General features: G+C 54.6%; 2 protein-coding genes across 2 annotated transcripts; both read right to left on the bottom strand.

The window, feature by feature from the left end:
* Nucleotides 1–5,235: 5,235 nt before the first annotated feature.
* On the bottom strand, nt 5,236–8,597 carry LOC129630760 (leukocyte immunoglobulin-like receptor subfamily A member 3). Its single transcript, XM_055551249.1, is given in 8 exon segments — nt 5,236–5,357; nt 5,912–6,151; nt 6,323–6,622; nt 6,907–7,131; nt 7,134–7,184; nt 7,392–7,697; nt 7,852–8,136; nt 8,549–8,597. Coding segments are annotated over 8 exon segments (1,578 nt in total).
* Nucleotides 8,598–13,214: 4,617 nt separating this feature from the next.
* Nucleotides 13,215–18,064, bottom strand: LOC129630918 (leukocyte immunoglobulin-like receptor subfamily B member 4). The gene is made up of 7 exons (XM_055551521.1): nt 17,905–18,064; nt 17,378–17,511; nt 17,189–17,224; nt 16,732–17,016; nt 15,293–15,595; nt 14,083–14,297; nt 13,215–13,648 (listed from the first exon to the last, which is right to left on the bottom strand). The coding sequence occupies exons 2-6, from the start codon at nt 17,409–17,411 to the stop codon at nt 14,176–14,178; spliced, it is 780 nt and encodes a 259-aa protein (XP_055407496.1). The 5' UTR covers nt 17,412–17,511; nt 17,905–18,064; the 3' UTR covers nt 13,215–13,648; nt 14,083–14,175.
* Nucleotides 18,065–18,504: the final 440 nt, after the last annotated feature.

Genomic DNA, 18,504 nt, shown 5'->3' on the forward strand with positions numbered 1-18,504 from the left:
GGAACCAGTCTGTTGTTCCATGTCCAGTTCTAACTGTTGCTTCATGACCTGCATATAGGTTTCTCAAGAGGCAGGTCAGGTGGTCTGGTATGCCCATCTCTTTCAGAATTTTCCACAGTTTATTGTGATCCACACAGTCAAAGACTTTGGCATAGTCAATAAAGCAAAAATAGATGTTTTTCTGGAACTCTCTTGCTTTTTCAATGATCCAGCAGATCTTGCCAATTTGATCTCTGTTCCCTCTGCCTTTTCTAAAACAAGCTTGAACTTCTGGAAGTTCATGGTTCATGTATTGCTGAAGCCTGGCTTGGAGAATTTTGAGCATTACTTTACTAGCGTGTGAGATGAGTGCAATTGTGTGGTAGTTTGAGCATTCTTTGGCATTGCCTTTCTTTGGGATTGGAATGAAAACTGACCTATTCCAGTCCTGTGGCCACTGCTGTGTTTTCCAAATTTGCTGGCATATTGAGTGCAGTACTTTCACAACATCATCTTTCAGGATTAGAAATAGCTCAACTGGAATTCCATCACTTCCACTAGCTTTGTTCATAGTGATGCTTTCTAAGGTCCACTTGACTTCACATTCCATGATGTCTGGCTCTAGGTGAGTGATCACACCATTGTGATTATCTGGGTCGTGAAGATCTTTTTTGTACAGTTCTTCTGTGTATTCTTGCCACCTCATCTTAAGATCTTTTGCTTCTGTTAGGTCCATACCATTTCTGTCCTTTATTGAGCCCATCTTTGCATGAAATATTCCCTTGGTATCTCTAATTTTCTTGAAGAGATCTCTAGTCTTTCCCATTCTATTATTTTCCTCTATTTCTTTTCACTGATCACTGAGGAAGGCTTTCTTATCTCTCCTTGCTATTCTTTGGAACTCTGTATTCAAATGGATATATCTTTCCTTTTCTCCTTTGCTTTTCACTTCTCTTCTTTTCACAGCTATTTGTAAGGCCTCCTCAGACAGCCATTTTGATTTTTTGTATTTCTTTTTCTTGGGGATGGTCTTGATCCCTGTCTCCTGTACAACGTCACGAACCTCTGTCCATAGTTTTTCAGGCACTCTATCAGATCTAATCCCTTGAATCTATTTGTCACTTCCACTGTATAATTGTAAGGGATTTGATTTATGTCATGCCTGAATGCTCTGGTGGTTTTCCCTACTTTCTTCTTTTTAAGTCTGAATTTGGCAATAAGGAATTCATGATCTGAGCCACAGTCAGCTCTTGGTCTTATTTTTGCTGACTGTATAGAGCTTCTCCATCTTTGGCTGCAAAGAATATATAATCAATCTGATTTTGGTGTTGGCCATTTGGTGATGTCCATGTGTAGAGTCTTCTCTTGTGTTGTTGAAGAGGGTGTTTGCTAAGACCAGTGCATTCTCTTGGCAAAACTCTATTAGCCTTTGCCCTGCTTCGTTCTGTACTCCAGGGCAAAATTTGCCTGTTACTCCATGTGTTTCTTGACTTCCTACTTTTGCATTCCAGTCCCCTATAATGAAAGGGACATCTTTTGGGGGGTGTTAGTTTTAAAAGTTCTTGTAGGTCTTCATAGAACCATTCAACTTCAGCTTCTTCAGCATTCCTGGTCAGGGCATATACTTGAATTACTGTGATATTGAATGATTTGCCTCAGTCTTTAGATGACTTAAAAAGCCCACAGACCTAGAAGGACAGACAGACACATGGGGTGTGTGACAAGGTTCAGCCTCTGTGTTACAAGTTCCTCATCGGTGGCCTCACAGGAAGAAAAACAGCCCCAGCCCCACCCAGGGCCAGACTCCACCCTCCCTGCAGGATGGTGCCCAGCAGACAGCAGGCTCTGGAACTTTCCAGAACTTATATGAGTCTCACCACATCCCACACACTCTGCCTACACCTCGCGCCAAATCCAAACCAAAAGAGTGACAGAGGGCTGAGATGCAGGGCAGGGCCCAGGAGCAGCCCTAATTTGATTCTAATTGTTTAATTTTCTTTCTTTCTTTCTTTCTTTCTTTTTTTTTTTTTTTTTTTTTTTTTTTGCTGTAAAAAGCTTTATTGTTTCCATTTGGTCCAAAGCTTGGGAGAGGGCTCCAAGGTGGTCTACAAGCTGCCTCATGGCTGCAGAGAGGCTTCAGGAAGAAGCCGTGACACCAGAGGGTCTCCTCAAAGACCACTGAGATGAGATGGGAAATGTCCATTTTTCCCAGCACCACTTACTGAAAATATTGTTTTGTCTCTATTGTATATCCTTGCCTCCTTTGTTGAAGATTTTTTTGACCACAGGTGTGTGGCTTTATTTCTAGACTCACTGTTTTGTCCCAGCGACACGTCTGTTTTTGTGCCAATACCATGCTGTTTTGATTAGTGTAGCCTTGTAGTATTGTATCAAGTCCAGGAGAGTTATGCCTCCTGCTTTTTCCTCAGCATTGCTTTGGCAATTTTGAGTCTTTTGTTGTTCCATATAAGTTTTATCATTATTTGTTCTAGTTCTGTTTTTTAAAATGCCATGGGTAACTGGATAGAGATTGCATTATATCTCTAGATTACTTGGGGTTATATGGCTGTTTTAACTACATTAATTCTTCCAATTCAAGAGTAAGGGATATCTTTCCATTTCTTTGAATCATCTTCAATTTCCTTTATTAATGTTTTATAGTTCTCAATGTAGTCTTTCACCTCTTTTGTCAGATTTATTCTTACATATTTTATTATTATTATGCAATCTTTAAAGGGGTTGATTTTTTATTTTCTCTTTCTGATATTTCATTGTTAATGTAAAGAAATGCAACAGATTTCTGTATGTTAGTCTTGTATCCTAATACCTCTTTGAATTCATTTATCAGTTCTAGTATTTTTGTTTGGAGTCTTCAGGGTTTTCGTGATATATAAAGTATCATGTCTTCTGCATGTAATGATATATAAATCCCAGCCATAGCAATTAGATGAGAAAAAGAAATAAAAGATATCCAAATTGGGAAGAGACTTCCAATGCTATGTTGAATAAAAGTGGTGGTCATCCTTGACTTGTTCCAGGGTTTAGTGGGAATATTTTTGGGTTTTCATCATTGAGTATTACATTGGTTGTGGTTTGTCATAAATAATTTCCCCCTCTATACCCCTTTGGAAAGAGTTTTTATCATGAATGGATGTTGAATTTTATAAACTGCTTTTTCTGCATCTGTTGAGATGATCATGTGGTTTTTGTCTTTTGTTGTTGTAGTATAGCATTTTGATTTGTGTATATTAAACCATTCTTCTGACCCTGAAATGAATCCAACTTGATCACGGTGTATGATCCTTTTAATGTGTTGTTGGATTCAGTTTGCTAATATTTTGTTGAGGGGTTTTGCATCTATATTCATCAATGATAGAAGTGAGGTGAAAGTCACTCAGTCGTGTCTGACTCTTTGCAATCCCATGGACTATATAGTCTATATAATTCTCCAGGCCAGAATACTGCAGTGGGTAGCTTTGGCCTGTAATTTTTCTTTTTTGGTCCTAGCTTTTTCTAGTTTTGGTTTCAAGGTGACAGTGGCTTCATAGAATGACTTTGGGGTGTGTCCTCCTCTTGAACTTCTGAAAGAGTTTAAGAAGTATCGGTATTATAAATTCTTCTTTGCTTGGTAGAATTCCTCTATGAAGCTATCCAGTTCTGGACTTTTGTTTGCAAGGAGTTTTTATTTTTAATATGATAGAGTCTATTTCACTTCTAGTGACCAGCCTTTTCATATTACCCATGTCTTCTTGATTGAGTTTTGGCAGGCTGTATGTCTCTAGAGACTTGTCTACTTCTTCTAGGTTGTCCAATTTGTTTTTCTTAATATTCTCTTATGAATTTTTGTATTTCTGTGGTATCAATTGTTATTTCTCTTCTCTCATTTCTTACTTTGTTTATTTGGGTCCCTTGTTGTCACCTTTTGAATTTGATGTGATGGAATACGCTCCTATGGTTTTATTTCACTTATTCACCATCATACTTGAAAATTGAACTGTGTTACTGTAGAAGTTTAACTTTGTGAATTTTTCTGTCATATAAAATTTTGTCATATATATACATATATATATGTATAATCATTCATTTTTGGTGGGACTGATTTCTGTAATTTTTTTCTAATGTGAGCAATCCATCTGTCTGTCCATATGCTCCTGCTCGTACACTCATGGTTATGCAGACATTTTCCTCTAGGTTATACAACTGTGGACCAGACCTGGGTCTCTTCCTTTCAACTAGTAATTGTTATTGACTCTCCAAACTGACTGGAGTAATTAGTACACCTCCCAGTGATGTGCCAGGATTCAGCATACTCAGCATTTTCTCCTACAGTTGTTTTCTCTTCCCTCATTTTATCTTTCCCTCTCTTATAGATGAACTAGGATATTTTGGCATCTGGTTTAATGGAAACTGGAGCAAAAAGTGGAAATTATCTAACCATGATGTTTAATATAAAGGACACATCTGTACACGTGGGGGTCATCAGTGAGGGGCCGACTGGATCAGACTCGCTTCTTGGGGAAAGTCAGTCTGCTCCTTACTTCCCAGCCTGCCTTCAGCACATTCACCTGAGCACCTTGAGGTTGGCCACAAAGAGAGTGTTTACACTGAAGAAACAGACAAAAACCACAAATCTGGGCTTTTTACAAAGTGGATATATTGCTAACACCATTTACCAGCACAACACCTGACTCACTTCAAACGACAACGTGTTTGTTCACACTGATGGTGTCTGCAGAAACAACACCAGGTGCCATCTGACGAGGAGAGAGGGGCTTGAGGGGTTCAGAGGGGGATTCAGGGAAGAGTTTAGTATCTATCTGTTCCAAACGGGGCCCCACTTCCACCCATTTATTCAGTTACTTAAACGACGTTCTGTTTCTGAGAAGGGATGGAGGTCATTGCGCACACCAGAGACGGCGGGCATTAACAATGAGGCTCACGTCCTCCATGAGAGTGGACAGAGCCTGCAGGCGTGCAGCATGAAGACCCGCCCCTGCCATGTGGGATGCACCTCCGGCTGGTGGTGAGAGGAGCCGGGAGTCGGGGCGTCCTCCCCAGGAGGGAGTGGGCCCCCGTGAAGAGAGGCCGAGCCCCCCGGGGACACCCGGGCCTCCTCCCGCCCAGCAGCGCATCCCTCCCCTGGGGTCTCTGCAGACAGTGCACGCAGCACACGCCGCAGAGGCTCTTCCAGAAGCTCCCGGGCCGGAAGCTTGTGTCCTGGGCTCTGGCACTCCGGGCGGTGTGGGGCCCCCGTGCTCAGCTCTGGGCCACGTCTCTGGCTCCTCTGCAGTCGTGCCAAGCCTGGCAGAGCAGGACCCCTGGGAGCAGCAGGACCAAGGCCGCGAGGCCCATCCGGATGAGATTCTGCACCGTGTAGTCTGGGGTAAGGGCACACAGGTCAGTGCAGGCCTGTCATTCCCGAACCTGGGCATGGGCCCAGGGCACCTGCCTCCCGGGAGATGATGTGGCCCCCAGCCCAGCCCTGTAACAGACTTTGCTTACTCACCACTCTTGGAGTCTGACTTGTTTTGTGGTGGGCTGATACTGTCAGGGGCTCCTGAGAAGCATAAAGTGAGTGGTGTGGGTGAGGAGTTGGGGAGACCCCTCTCTTGGTTCTGTGTCTCCCTGTGGTGCCCTATCCCCATGTGTGCTCATTTTGACTGTCTCAGGCATTTTTGAGGACAGGACTCTGAGCTCAGACAGGACAGCATCTGGCCCCTCACCTGAGACCACAAGCTCGAGGGGGTCACTAGCGTGTGACATCTCTGGCCATCATGGACCCACCACCCCCTACCTCACTGACTGCTCTGGGGGCCTGCCCCCTGGGAGAAAGGAGCTGATCCTCAGAGCTCCTGGGGGTCAGGACAGGGGCTGCCCTCCCCCAGGCTGGGCCCTAGCATCGCCCCCTGCATGACCCCCACCCTTCATCCACGTCTCATTCCCGGGAGCCCCACGGTCTCCCGGGACACCAACTGAGCCAGGGCCTGTATGCTTGCTCCCTTGGGGGCCGTGGGCTCTGCTAGCCCCTCTCTTGTGCTGCTTTCTGGGCAAGGGGCCATGAAGTCTGGAGACCAGAAGAGGGTGGGGACTGAGGGCTCTGGCCTTGAGTCCTGCTGGTTGACCCCGAGGCCTGTGTAGCTCAGCTCCATCACCAGGAGCGGGTCTGGACACCCTGGATGAGAACAAGGACGGGCAGGGAAGGGAGGCCTCTGGCTCTTTCCATCCCCTTCAGAGTTGATCCCTGCCTTCTGTGACCCCCCACTCCCACTCAGCCCAGAGGTCCCCTGGGAACAGGGCCCTGGCCTGACCTGGAGGACACAGTGGACCATGGCTGGGCCCTCACCTGAGACCTGGAGCTCCAGGGGGTCGCTGGGGATTGACAGCAGGTGGGGGGCGGTGCTGTGTGAGCTGTAGCACCTGTAGGTCCCACTGTGGGCCGAGGTCACAGCACGCAGGGTGAAGTTGGCCTGAATGGGTGGAGCCGGGTTCTGCAGATGAAGGTGCTGGGGAGCAGTGAGCGACCCCTCCTTGGACAGATGGAAGGTGTCTGACTGGACCTCAGAGTGACACTGCAGGGTCACGTCCTCTCCCTGGGGCACTGAGGCCCCCGGGCGGGCAGAGAGGGAGGGTTTCCTGTGCATTCCTGGGGGAGGACAGAGGTGAAGTGTAGAGAGCCCCTCCCCACACCCTGGACCCTGAGCTGAGGGTCTCCCTGTGAGCCCTCCCAGCTCCTTTCAGCTCATCTGTGTGCGTCTCCTTAATCTCCGTGCCTCTCATTCCTGTTTTCACGTTCCCTCCCTAGACCCCTGCCCCACGTGGGCCTCTGCTCCAGCACCCTCTCCCTGGACCCATCACCACCAGGGCTGACCCTGGGTCCAGCGCCCTGAGCAGACAGTCGGGACCTGGGCCAGGACAGGGGCCCCTCACCCGCAATCAGGATGTCCAGGGGGGCGCTGGGGACCGACCACGCATAGGAGTTGTGTCCGCTGTAGCATCTGTACTGGCCCCCGTGGGCGCGGCTCACACAGCCCAGAGGGAAGTCGGGGCTCTGCTGCCCTTCTAGACGGAGGGGCGGGCTGAGCCCCTCGTCCTTGATCAGAGCGAAGCTGCCAAAGCCAGCCTCTGAGTGACACTGGAGGGTCAGGTTGCTCTGGGGAGCACGAGCGAGCCAGGCTGGGCAGACAGGGAGGGTGCCCTGGACAGGCCTGCAGACAGGGCACAGAGGCACAGGGCTGCACACCAGCCCTGCTCCCAGGGCTGCAGAGAGAGCTCTCCCTGCTCCCTCCCAAGGCTCCCGCCCATGTCCTGCCCCAGGAACCCAGTGTCCCTGCCCCTGTCTCTCCCAGGGCTCATGAGGCATAAGGCTTAGGTCAGGGGTCTGTCTAGGAAATAGATGGGCCTGGGGACCTCACCTGTGACCTGGAGATGCAGAGGTTCACTGGGGCGTGACCACAGATAGGGCTGGGTGCTGGGAGCATCATAGCATCTGTAGGTCCCCCCGTGGGAGGTGGTTACGGGGCCCACAGGGAACACAGCCTGTTCCTGCCCATGGTTCCCATAGTTCTTCGACACCTTGTGTCAGAGCGGGTCAGTGCCTCCCTCCTTCAGCAGATGCAGAGAGCCCGCTGCATACTGTGAACTGCACGTGAGGGACACGCTGCCTCCTGCGGCCACCACAGGGCTGGGCTGGGTGGACAGGGAGGGCGCCCTGTACACTCCTGGGGGCGAGGGGCTGTGTTAAAGGGGGACCTCCAGCCCAGTGACCCCAGCAGTGGGCTGGGAGGGAGGGGGTCCACTGAGCCCACACTCTGCTCCTCTGCCCGTGAGGAGGCTCCCATGGGAGGGACCCAGGGACCCACCCCTCCCTCTTACCTGTTATCACCAGGGGCAGGGGATCACTGTGCTCTGACAAGCAGTTTCTGCTCTGATATGCACACTGATACTGCCCGGCATCACTTGAGCTCGCGTATTCAAAGTGGAACCAGGCCTTGTTCCTGGAGCCCTGAGGGGCCTTAGCCTCCCAGTACACAGAGCCCCTCTCTCTATGCAGATGGTAGACATCAGCCAGCAGAGACCCCTGACACCAAATGGTCACTGGGCTCCCCTGGGTGACCAGGGTGCCTGGGTCAGCCCAGATGGAGGGTTTGGGGAGAACCTCTGGAAAGGAATCAGACCCAAAAAGTCAGGGCGCCTTCTCCCCCAGGTTCCCCAGCTGTCACCCAGGCCCCTCCCAGATGGGCCACCAGCAGCCTCGACCCACTGTGCTCCCCAGTGACCAGTGGTGGTGGGTGGAAGCAGGAGGTCTTGGGGCTCACCTGGTTGTCCCTGGTCCCCCAGGCCCCAGCACATCCCTGGAAGAGAGTTCCCTGTGAGCACCCAGCCCCACCACATGTCCTGGACACTCCAGGTCTGCTCTGCACCCTGAGGGCTGGGGTCAGATCCGGGCTGAGGACATTCCCCTCTCGCCCAAGGAAGTCTGTCCCCATGGAACCTCCTGCGTCCTGGGGCCTCTCAAGGACCAGATGTGGGAGGAGAGGAGTTTCCACCCCCTCCCTTCTCGGAAGCTCACCAAGGCAGAGAAGGGTGGTGAAGGTGAGGGTCGTGGCACTGCCTCTCATGGTCCCCAGCGGAACAGGTGACTTACAGAGACCTCAGAGCCCGCAGGACAGACAGACGCACTGGGCGTGAAGGTCCAGGCTTGGTGGCGCGTCTTGGGTTCCTTCCAGAAAGAGGAAGAGCCCCACCCTGCTCACTCTGCTCGCCCTGCCCAGTGGAGCCCAGCAGACAGCAGGCTCAGGAGCCTTCCAGAGCACATGGGAGTCTCACCAGACCCCACCCCAAAACCCAGAGAGTAACATGGTCCCTAGACAGGAGGCTGAGATGCAGGGTGGGGCCTAGCTCAACATTGGTTACATTTTTTTTTTTTTTGAAAAGGCTTTATTGTTTCCATTTGGTCCAAGGCTTGGAAGATGGCTCCATAGTGGTTAACAAGCTGCCTCTTGGTTGCAAAGAGAAGCTTCCCGGAGGACGCTCTGACCCCAAAGGGGCTCCTCATAAGCTGATGGGCTCCAGAGGCTTCTAGCGGTGCTTTGGAGGCTGAAACTTTGCAGGAGAAAGCCATCCAGCCCCAGTGGGGACCAGCTGGCCTGCAGCGCTGGTCAGGTAGGCACCCACCATCGTGATGAATTTCACCCACTTGTCCAGGACATGGCTGCAGGAAGTCACAGAGCTGGAGTCGGATGGGGAGGACCCGGGGCCTGCGGGTCCATGAAGGCCTGTCTCGGGTTCTTTGTGAGCAGGGCAGCCCCACAGCGTTTGGGGTCTGACCCCCTCCTCCTGCCCTGGACGGACATCCTGGAAGTGCTGGCTCGGCAGTTTCATGGAGCTTGGTGCTCCCCCGCCCTGGCTCCCCGTTCCTCCCCGTCCACCGGGAGATGGCCCGCCCTCCAGAGCCGCCTGGTCCTAGTGGATGGAGAAGCCCAGAGAGAGGTCGGGGTGGGAGGCGGAGGCTGCATGTGGATCGGGCGGCCAGGAGTAAGTCTCAAGATACTGGGAGCTCACGGGTGGCCAGCGACAAGGAGCCAAGCTCTGCAAATGGGGTTGGCTGGTCCTGGGAGCCGAGGACATCTGGTTGGTTCCAAGGTTGCCACTGGAAAAATGGTTGGAGGGTGGTCGGAGGCTGAAGGAAGGGGCATCCCTGGGCCTGTTCTGTCCAAGCACGGTGGAAGGAGAGACACGTTCTAGGTGCTGCTTGGTTCCAATTCTGATTCTGCTTTTCATGGAAACGGTGTGACCTTGAGTCACTTCCCTTTTCTGAGACTCTGAAAATGCAAAGTTCCTCCCTCCCTCCCTTCCTGTCTTCCTTCCTTCCACCATCCAGGCCGTCAGCCAGTGTTTACTGAGCAGTTACTATATCCAGACATGAGATTCTTTGGTGAAAGTGACCAGTTCCTTCCCTGGACTCGGGGGGGTTCTGATGATGATAACCGACAGGGTGCACATTTAGACAGTGAATACGGTGGCTCTGGTTTCAGTCAGTTGTAGAGAAGGGGAACCACAGAGGGCAGCGAGACCCAGTAACTGGTGGAGGTCCAGAAAGCTAGTGATGGCGAGTGGGGGCTTCCTGGAGGAGAGACCCAGACTGCTAGCGGGAGCACAGGAGTGGCGAGGGGCCGGGAAGGGGGAGTGGGTTTTCCTAAGAACTAGAGTCATCCAGATGCTGTGCCCTGGTCACACAGGGGTTCATGCTCCCTGCAAGTGTGCCAGGATTGTATCCCTGAGGCAGTAGGCTCATTTTCAGGGACGGAAGGTGTGAACACACAGCTGTTACTGAGCCGGTCACCATCCTGTAGGGACTGGACTCTGGGAGGATGGTGATGGTAATAAACATACAGCGCCAGTGTCAAGTCGACCAGTAGGTGATGAGCGGATCAGTATCTAGGAGGTTTATGGGGTTTTCTCACGTAAGCCATCCACAAATCCTACAGCAAAATATATGCACAGTTAAATGGGATGAGTCAGGAAGACTTGCTTGTCATTATCAGGGCTTAGAAGAAGTCTTGTCAGAAATCAACTGATCATGTGTATAGGTTTATATGTTGGCATTCCAAGCATCAGTATGTCTCTTCTCAAGCCAGCACCACTCTGTTTTGATTCCTGGAACTTTGTAGTAAGTGTTGAAATCACAAAGGGTGCAGTTTCCAACTTTGTTCTTACTTTTCAAGGTTGCTTGGCTTGACTTCAGAGAAATGACTTCCTTTTTTCTGCAGAGATGCCCTTTGGGATTCAGATAGGGATTGAGTTAATTCTGCAGGATGCCTTGAGAGTATTGTCCTCTTTACAACATTAATCTTCCACCCTACCATCCTGGAGTGTCTTCTCATTAATCCAGCTCTTTTCAGATGTTCCTCGTGAGATGAAAAAACTAGTGTGTAATTATTGCACCTCCTTCGATAAAGTCATTCCTGTGTATATTTCTCTTTTGGAGGCTGTTAATTTTCACCTAAATGAGTATGTTGAACCTGGCAGCCTCACTTCCTGGGGACGTGACTTTTGGGAAATGGGGTCTTTGCAGTGTCATCGCGTAGAGATCGTACTGCAGGGGGAGGGTCCTCGTGTAATATTTTAGGTGCTCCAGTTGGATTAATTGAAGAGGAACATGGAGAGGCATGCCGAAGACATCAGAGAGGCACCAGGAGCTGCAGCCACGTGGAGTGGAGGAGAATGAGGAGAGGTTCTGCCCCAAACCAGGGGGTGCCTTGGCCAACAGACCCTGGAAAGAGGCAGTCAGGATTGTCCCTAGAACCGCCAAGGGACACCCTAATGCTGGGCTTCTCCTGAACTGTGATCAAATACACGCCTGTTGTCCTAATCCTCCCAGATTGTGGCAATGTCCCCCTGGCCTTTGGACACTAGTGCAAGGTGGAAGAGTATTGTGCTGGCAAGACAGGGCTCTGAGGTCAGCAGACTGGGCTCATTCCTGGACCTGCCCCGCTCTGTAGCTCTGAGCCTGCTGCCTGTTCTCCGAACCTCAGCTTCCTCAAGTGAACACATGGGTGATGGTAGTCACGTCTTCCTGAAGCTTATGAGGGGGACCAGATTGTCCCCTGCCTTGAAAATGTCACACAACTGCAGGTCTCTTTGGTGTCTGGAGGAGATCACACATTGCCGTGGGATATTTCCCCAGGGATCCTGGGAAACTCAGCAACACGATCCGGTCCTGGTCCCTACAGTACTTCTAGGGGACAGAGTTTGATGGGATCTGTGGTGGTGGTGGGGGATGCGGGCCCCTGTCCAGCCTGAGGACAGAAGCAGAGAGCGGGGGAGTGGGCTCGGGGGCCCTGCCCTGTCTGCGCCACCTCCAGTGACACTTTCTGTTGGGGCACTGGCTGTGCCCGTGCTTCAGGGACTGGGGCGGCTGTCCTATTCGGGAGCCTCAGGGTGCCTGGTGCTGCTGGAGCTCGGCGCGCCCCTCCTTCCCCGGCCTGAGTCGTCACCTGCTCTGCTGTACCGCATGTCATCCGAGGCCCCATTTCCCCCTGGGCAGCAGCTCATCGTCTGGCTGGACTCAGTGATGCCAATCGGGCAGCCGAGGCCATGGTGTGTGGAAACACACTGAGAGTGTGTGGAGTGTTTGCTGTGACTGCTGGACAGCCACTTTGCTGTGAATCGGCCCCTACGCAGGGGTTGGCTTTCCCCAGCCTGCTTCAGCCCCGCCTCACTCAGGGGTGAGAACCTAGGGAGGGTGATGGAGCAAAGGGACGGCTCATCAGTAAGGAGCCGCAGACAGGAGTCAGTACCCGTGTGTCAGAAGGGACAGGACCTCATTCCAGCAACCCCTGAGCTTCCCTCTGACACAGCCCCCGCCCCCTCCCCCGTGTGTGAGGACCAGGAGGTCATGTGGGAGCTTTCCATCCTCTAGTCCTAAGATTCGGCAAAGTTCTGCCTCCCCAAGTAACGCGTTTTGTCCCTTTTTGCCCGTGTGAAGTCGCTTCAGTCATGTCTGACTCTTTGCGACCTGATGGACCATAACCTGCCAGGCCCTGCTGTCCATGGGATTTCACAGACAAGAGTACTGGAGTGGCTGCCACGCTGTCATCTGTCTCCTTTTGACTTTTATGCAATGGAGATCCTCGTGCACACACTTACAGCTTTTCTTCACTCATTAAGTAACGTGCCTGAAAGTTGGTCTGGATTACAGTGGCAATTCAACTTTTCTCTCATATAGAAGTCTGTTGCAGGGCTTCCCTGGCAGTCCAGTGCTTAAGAATCCACCTTCCGATGCAGGCAACGTGGATTCCATCCCTGGTCAGGGAACTAAGATCCCACGTGCCGAGGGGCAATTTAAACCCGTGTGCTGTGACTACTGAAGCTCGCGCTCCCTGGAGCCTGCCCACCACAACTAGGGTCTGCAGTGAAAGATCCCACATGAGGCAACGAGATCTCACATGCTGCGACTGGAACCTGACACAGCCAAATAGATCAATAAAATATTTTTTTAATGAAATTTTAAAGCTCCATTGCATGTATACACCAAAGCATTCATGTTTGTGAGGTTGTTTTCTGTGATCTGTCTGTTATGAGCGACCCTCTGTCCTTACTCTCCTGCGTGTGTACTGCTGGTTATGGACAATTTCCCCCTCAGTTACATAAGTCTGGGTGGGGGCTGTGTGTCTCTCCTTTTTAACTGATGGTTGTTATTTCCTCCCCAGATTACTGACACAATTTGCACTCCAAGCTGTAAGGCATTGGAGCCAAAGTGCTCCGTGTTTTATCCCGCAATTGGTACTTGCGTTGTTTTCTCTTTCCCTCTCGTCAAATGGACTAAGGTTTTGGCATCTGATTTCGTGGAAAGTGGGGCTTGAAATTGACATAGAAATGATCTAACCGTGCTGTGTAATGCAAAGGACACATCTGTGCGCCATCGGTGGGGGCTGGCTGGATCAGACTCGCTCCTGTGGGAAAGTCAGCCTGCTCCTTCCTTCCCACCCTGCCTTCAGCAGGTTCACCCTGGCTCCTTGAGGTTGGCCACGGAGAGCGTTTGCACCAAAGGAGACACACAGCTCACACACCTGGGCTCTTTATAAACTGTTGTATTCCTTAGCCTTTTACCAGCACAGCACCTGGCTGTCACTTCAAACGTCAGGGTGTCCCCTCGCAGCGATGGTGTCTGCAGAAACGACACCGGGTGTCATCTGATGAGGAGAGCAGGGTGTGGGGGGGTCCGGGGGATTCAGGGAAGAGTTCTGGATCCATCTGTTCCCAGTGGGGCCCCACTTCCACCCATTTATTCAGTTACTTAAACGACGTTCTGTTTCCGAGCAAAGGGATGGAGGTCATTGCACACACCAGAGACGGCAGGCATTAAAAATGACGCTCACATACTTCACGAGAGTGGACAGAGCTTGCCGGCGTGCAGGGTGAGGACCCGCCCCTGCCATTGGGATGAGCCTCAGGCCCGGGGGTGGTAGGAGCCGGGAGTCGGGGCGTCCTCCCCAGGAGGGAGGGGGACCCCCGTGAGCAGAGGCCGAGCCCCCGGGGGCCTCCTCCCGTCCCCGCGGAGAGTCTCGCGTCTCTCCCCCAGGGTCTCCGCAGACAGCGCACCCAGCATGCACCACAGAGGCTCTTCCAGAAGCTCCCGGGCCGGAAGCTGGCGTCCCGGGATACTGCGCTTCGGGCAGTGCGAGGCTTCCGTGCTCAGCTCCGGGCCGCATCTAGGGCTCCTCCGTGGTCGTGCCGAGCCTGGCAGAGCAGGACCCCGAGAAGCAGCAGGACCGAGGCCGCGAGGCCCATCCGGATGAGATTCTGCACCGTGTAGTCTGGGATGAGGACGCACAGGTCAGCTCTGGCCCCGTTACCCGGAAGCGGGGTGTGCACCCAGGGCACCTGCCTCCTGTGAGAGGACGTGGCCCCGAGCCCAGCCCCTGACGGGGACGGTGTCCTCATCCCCACTCGCAGGTCTGACCGCAGTGCTGGGGGAGGGCGTCGGCGGGGCCCGAGGGTCCTGAAGGGAGGCTGTGAGTGGGCCGTGTCCTCCTTGGGAGCGTCTGGGGGCCTCTCTATCTTACTGTCTCAGGTGTTCCTGCTCAGGACCCTGAGCTGACGGAGCTCAGACAGCACAGGGTGGGGCCCGCCTCTTAGCTGTGGTCTGCGGGATCCCTGGGTGGGGGCCGCCCCTGATCAGTGGTATGCGGCGTCCCACGGACCCACCACCGCCCGCCGCAGGCGCTCGCTCAGCCCTCTGCGTCTGCCGGCTTGACTCTGCCTGGGGGAGGAGGCGATACCTGGAGCCTCCGGGGGCAGGATGGGGTGGGGGCGGACCTGCTCCTCCCCAGACTGACCTCCATCCAGCAGCCTCAGGCCCCTGCAGCCTGTGGCTCCCGGGCCATCTCTGCCCGACTCCCCGCCGGCCCTTGACGATTGAGGGGCCTTGCCCCCCCAACAGAATCTCAAAGCACGCTGGGGTGGGCTGTCTCCCCTGAGCATAGACCCCCGAGACTCCCCAGGTTCGGATCTGGGTCTGTGGCTGGGAGAATGGGTCCTGGGTATGAGCCCAGGAAGGGGTATGCCGGGCTGACCCGGGGTCCCCACCTCACTCCCCTCTGCCCTGCACGGCCCTGTGGCCTCCCTGAGACCCTCGCACTGCCCACCTGGCCCTCCAAGACCCCAGTGCAGGAGGAAGGGGCGGGGCGCGGGCTCCGAGGCCCCTCCCTCAGGGGGCCCCTCCCTCAGCAGCCCCTCCTCCATCACCGCCCTGCCCTCCCAGGGCTCAGAGCCCCGAGATGCTGAGTGAGACGGACAGATTGGGCCTCACCTGAGACCACGAGCGCCAGGGGCTCACTGGGCTGTGACAGCAGGTAGGGGTCTGTGCTGAGTGAGCGGTAGCACCTGTAGGTGCCCCCGTGGGCTGAGGTCACAGGGCTCAAGAAGAACTCGGCCTGGTACCGCCCATCTTGGTCCTGGGAGCTCAGACGCAGAGGACGATGGGTTGCCCCCTCTTTGGACAGAAGAAAAGTGTCCGTCCTGTTTCCTGACTGACACAGCAGGGTCACATTCTCCCCGGGGGCCACCGAGGGGCCCGGCCGCACCGAGAGGGAGGGGCTGTCTCTGAGCCGTCCTGCAGAGAGGAAGGGGGTGCGGGCGCCGGCCCGGGTTCTGAGCAAGACTCTGCGGGCCTCTCTGGCCCCTCAGTGCTGTCTCTGTTTCTCTGAGTCTCTCTGTCCCTCCCTGGGACCCCTCTCCCTGGTCCCAGCATCAGCCCTGGGGCTCCCCGGTGGGGCCTGTGCAGAGTCTGGTCCCCGACTGACCCGCTGGCTCCTCACCTGCCACCAGCAGCTCCAGGGGCTGGCTGGGGGCCGACCACTCGGAGGAGAGGCCGTGTCCACAGTAGCATCTGTACTGGCCCCTGTGGACGGTGCCCACCAGGCCCAGGGGGAAGTCAGCCTGAGCGAGCCCCCCCCTGGGGCCTCCGGGCAGGGCGCTGGAGGAGGTCCTGTCCCCAATCCTTGGACAGAGCGAATCTGGTGTAGCCGACATCAGAGCGACACTGGAGGGTCAGGTTCTGTCCAGAGGTGACGACAGGGCCCTGCGGGGTCAGGAGGGAGGGCTTCCCAGACAGCCCTGGGGAGAGACATGCGCTGGGTTGTAGGGACCGCTTCCCTTGTGGATACCCCTCTCCAGTCCCGGCCCCAGGCCTCGCTGTGTGTCAGTCTGTGTGTCTGTCCTGTGAGCCCCACGCTCCTCTCCCCACCCTCTCACAGGGGCTCCCCTGGGAGCAGAGACCCCAGTACGTTGTCTTGTTTGCACAAATGTATGCGGTCAGGACGGGACTTCCTCACCTGGGACCAGGAACTCCAGGGGGTCGCTGGGGGCCGACCACACCCGAGGGGTGTCCCTGTTAAAGCCGTAGCATCTGAACATCCACCCGTGCCCGGGGGTCACGGGGCCCACGGGGAACAGGGCCTGGGTCTGCCCGTCGGGGGTTCGCTGTCCATCCAGGGTCCGAGAGGATTTGTCTTCTCCTTCCTTGGTCAGAAGGAATCTGTTAAATCCCTGACGGGAGGCACACTGGAGGGTCACGTTCCCTCCTGAGGTCACCACAGGGCTCGGCAGGGCTGAGAGGCTGGGTTTGACGTAGTGTCCTAGGAGAGAAGGAGGCAGCTGGTTCCGTGGGGCCCCCACCCTGCCCTCCCCTCCCCAGAGCTGGGCTGTGAGAGGGACACCCCTGAGAGCAGACCCCCGAGAGTCCCTCACGTGTCACCACCAGCTGCAGGGGGTCGCTGGGCTCTGACCAGCCAGTGGGGGTGCTGTGGTAGCACCGATAGCTGCCTGCATGGTCCTGCCCCATGTGTTGGATGGAGAACTTGGCCTTGTCCCTGGGCTCCAGGGGTTTCTGTCTGTCCCAGAGGACTGAGGTTCCCTCTTTATCCAGATGGAACTCCAGGGCTCCCAGGGTCCCCCGGCACCAGATGGTCACAGGACTCCCCCAGGGGACCACAGAGCCCGGCTCAGCCCAGATAGTGGGTTTGGGGGGGGTCCCTGGAAGGAAATCAGAAGTGGGCTCACCAGGAGTCCCCCCCAGGTCCTGGCTCTCAGCCCAGACCTCCCAGACTCCCCCTCCGTGAGCCCCGAGCTGCCCTCCCCCTCCCCGGGGCCTGGGGGTGACCTTGTCCCCACGAGAGGAGGGAGCTGGGCCCCTGGACAGACTCACCGGCCTGCACCTGGGTCCTCAGGCCCACACTCAGTCCTGGAAGAGAGTGCCCTGTGAGAGGTCTGCCCTCAGCTCTGAGCAGTGCCTGTCCTCCCCGGGAGCCTCCTGGGCTCTGGGGTCCCCTGAAGGAGCAGGCTGGCTGGGGGGGTCCCTCCAGACCAGGGCTTCCCCTGCCCCTCCTCATCTCACCGAGGCAGAGCAGGGCGGGGAGCGCGGGGGCCATGGCGTCTCCTCACTGCAGTCCAGGCTGTGAGGATGGAGGAGACCTGGGTGTCCTCCGACAGACAGACCACAGGGTGTGTCCTCTCCGAGGCTGGGGCTTCCTGTCACGCAATTGTCACATCAGCATCCCCGCAGAAAGGGGACCGACCCTCCCCGGAGATGGGCCCTGGTTTCTGCAGGCTGAGGCTGGAGTGGGCAGTGGGTTCAACAGACATTTCAGACCACTTCTGGGGCCTCCCGTAACTCTAAGCTGCCCTAAGGCTTCCTGGTCTGATGGCTTTTCTCCCCCCAAGCATCTGCACCTATTTCTCAGTGTTGGCCATGTGCCTGGCTTAGAGATACACGACAGATTTCAGACCCTGAGCTTGCAGAGTTCAGACTGGCAAACAAAGAAGCAAACAGCGACGGCCACCAAAACCCCCTCAGATACTCAGCTTCCTGTGGCTACAGAGCAGCTGCTGGAAGTCACCGCGTTAAACCGACACAGTAATTACCTTCCATTCTGGAGGTCAGAAGTCCAAACTGGAAACTCCGGCACTAAAACCGCAGTGTCGTCAGGCTGCGTTCCTCCCAATTGCTCGGGGGAAATGTCTCCCCTCACCTTCTCAAGCTTCTACAAACGACCCTCTCCCTGGCCTCACCCCTCCCATCTTCAAAGCCGGCAGTCACAGCTCTCCAGCTTCCGCTTTCAAGTCACATGTGTTCTGGCTGTGTCTTCCCTGCCTCCTTGTTTCACCCATAAGGACCTTGGTGGTGACAGGGGACCCCCTGTTTCCCGGATAATCCAGGACTGTCTCCCCATCTCCACCACTGAGAAGGCGTGTTAGGGGATCTGAAAGGGAAATTCAAGGCTCATCCTCAAATAACTAAATGATGATAATAAACATATGACTCACTCTCCTCCCCCATGGAGTGGGGCTGAGCAGGGTGACGAGTGCTGAAATCACAGCGACTCTCCTGCCCACCCTGGACTGATCAGAGGGACAGGATGACAGAGCCTGGGAGGCCGCGCTGACCATGAGGATGCCATGGGCAGGTGCCTGTCACCCCCAGCATGTGTTTCAATGCTGAAATTTTCACCAGAAGCCAAGCAG

This window comes from Bubalus kerabau, chromosome 17, assembly GCF_029407905.1.
Source record: "Bubalus kerabau isolate K-KA32 ecotype Philippines breed swamp buffalo chromosome 17, PCC_UOA_SB_1v2, whole genome shotgun sequence".
NCBI lineage: Eukaryota > Metazoa > Chordata > Mammalia > Artiodactyla > Bovidae > Bubalus > Bubalus kerabau.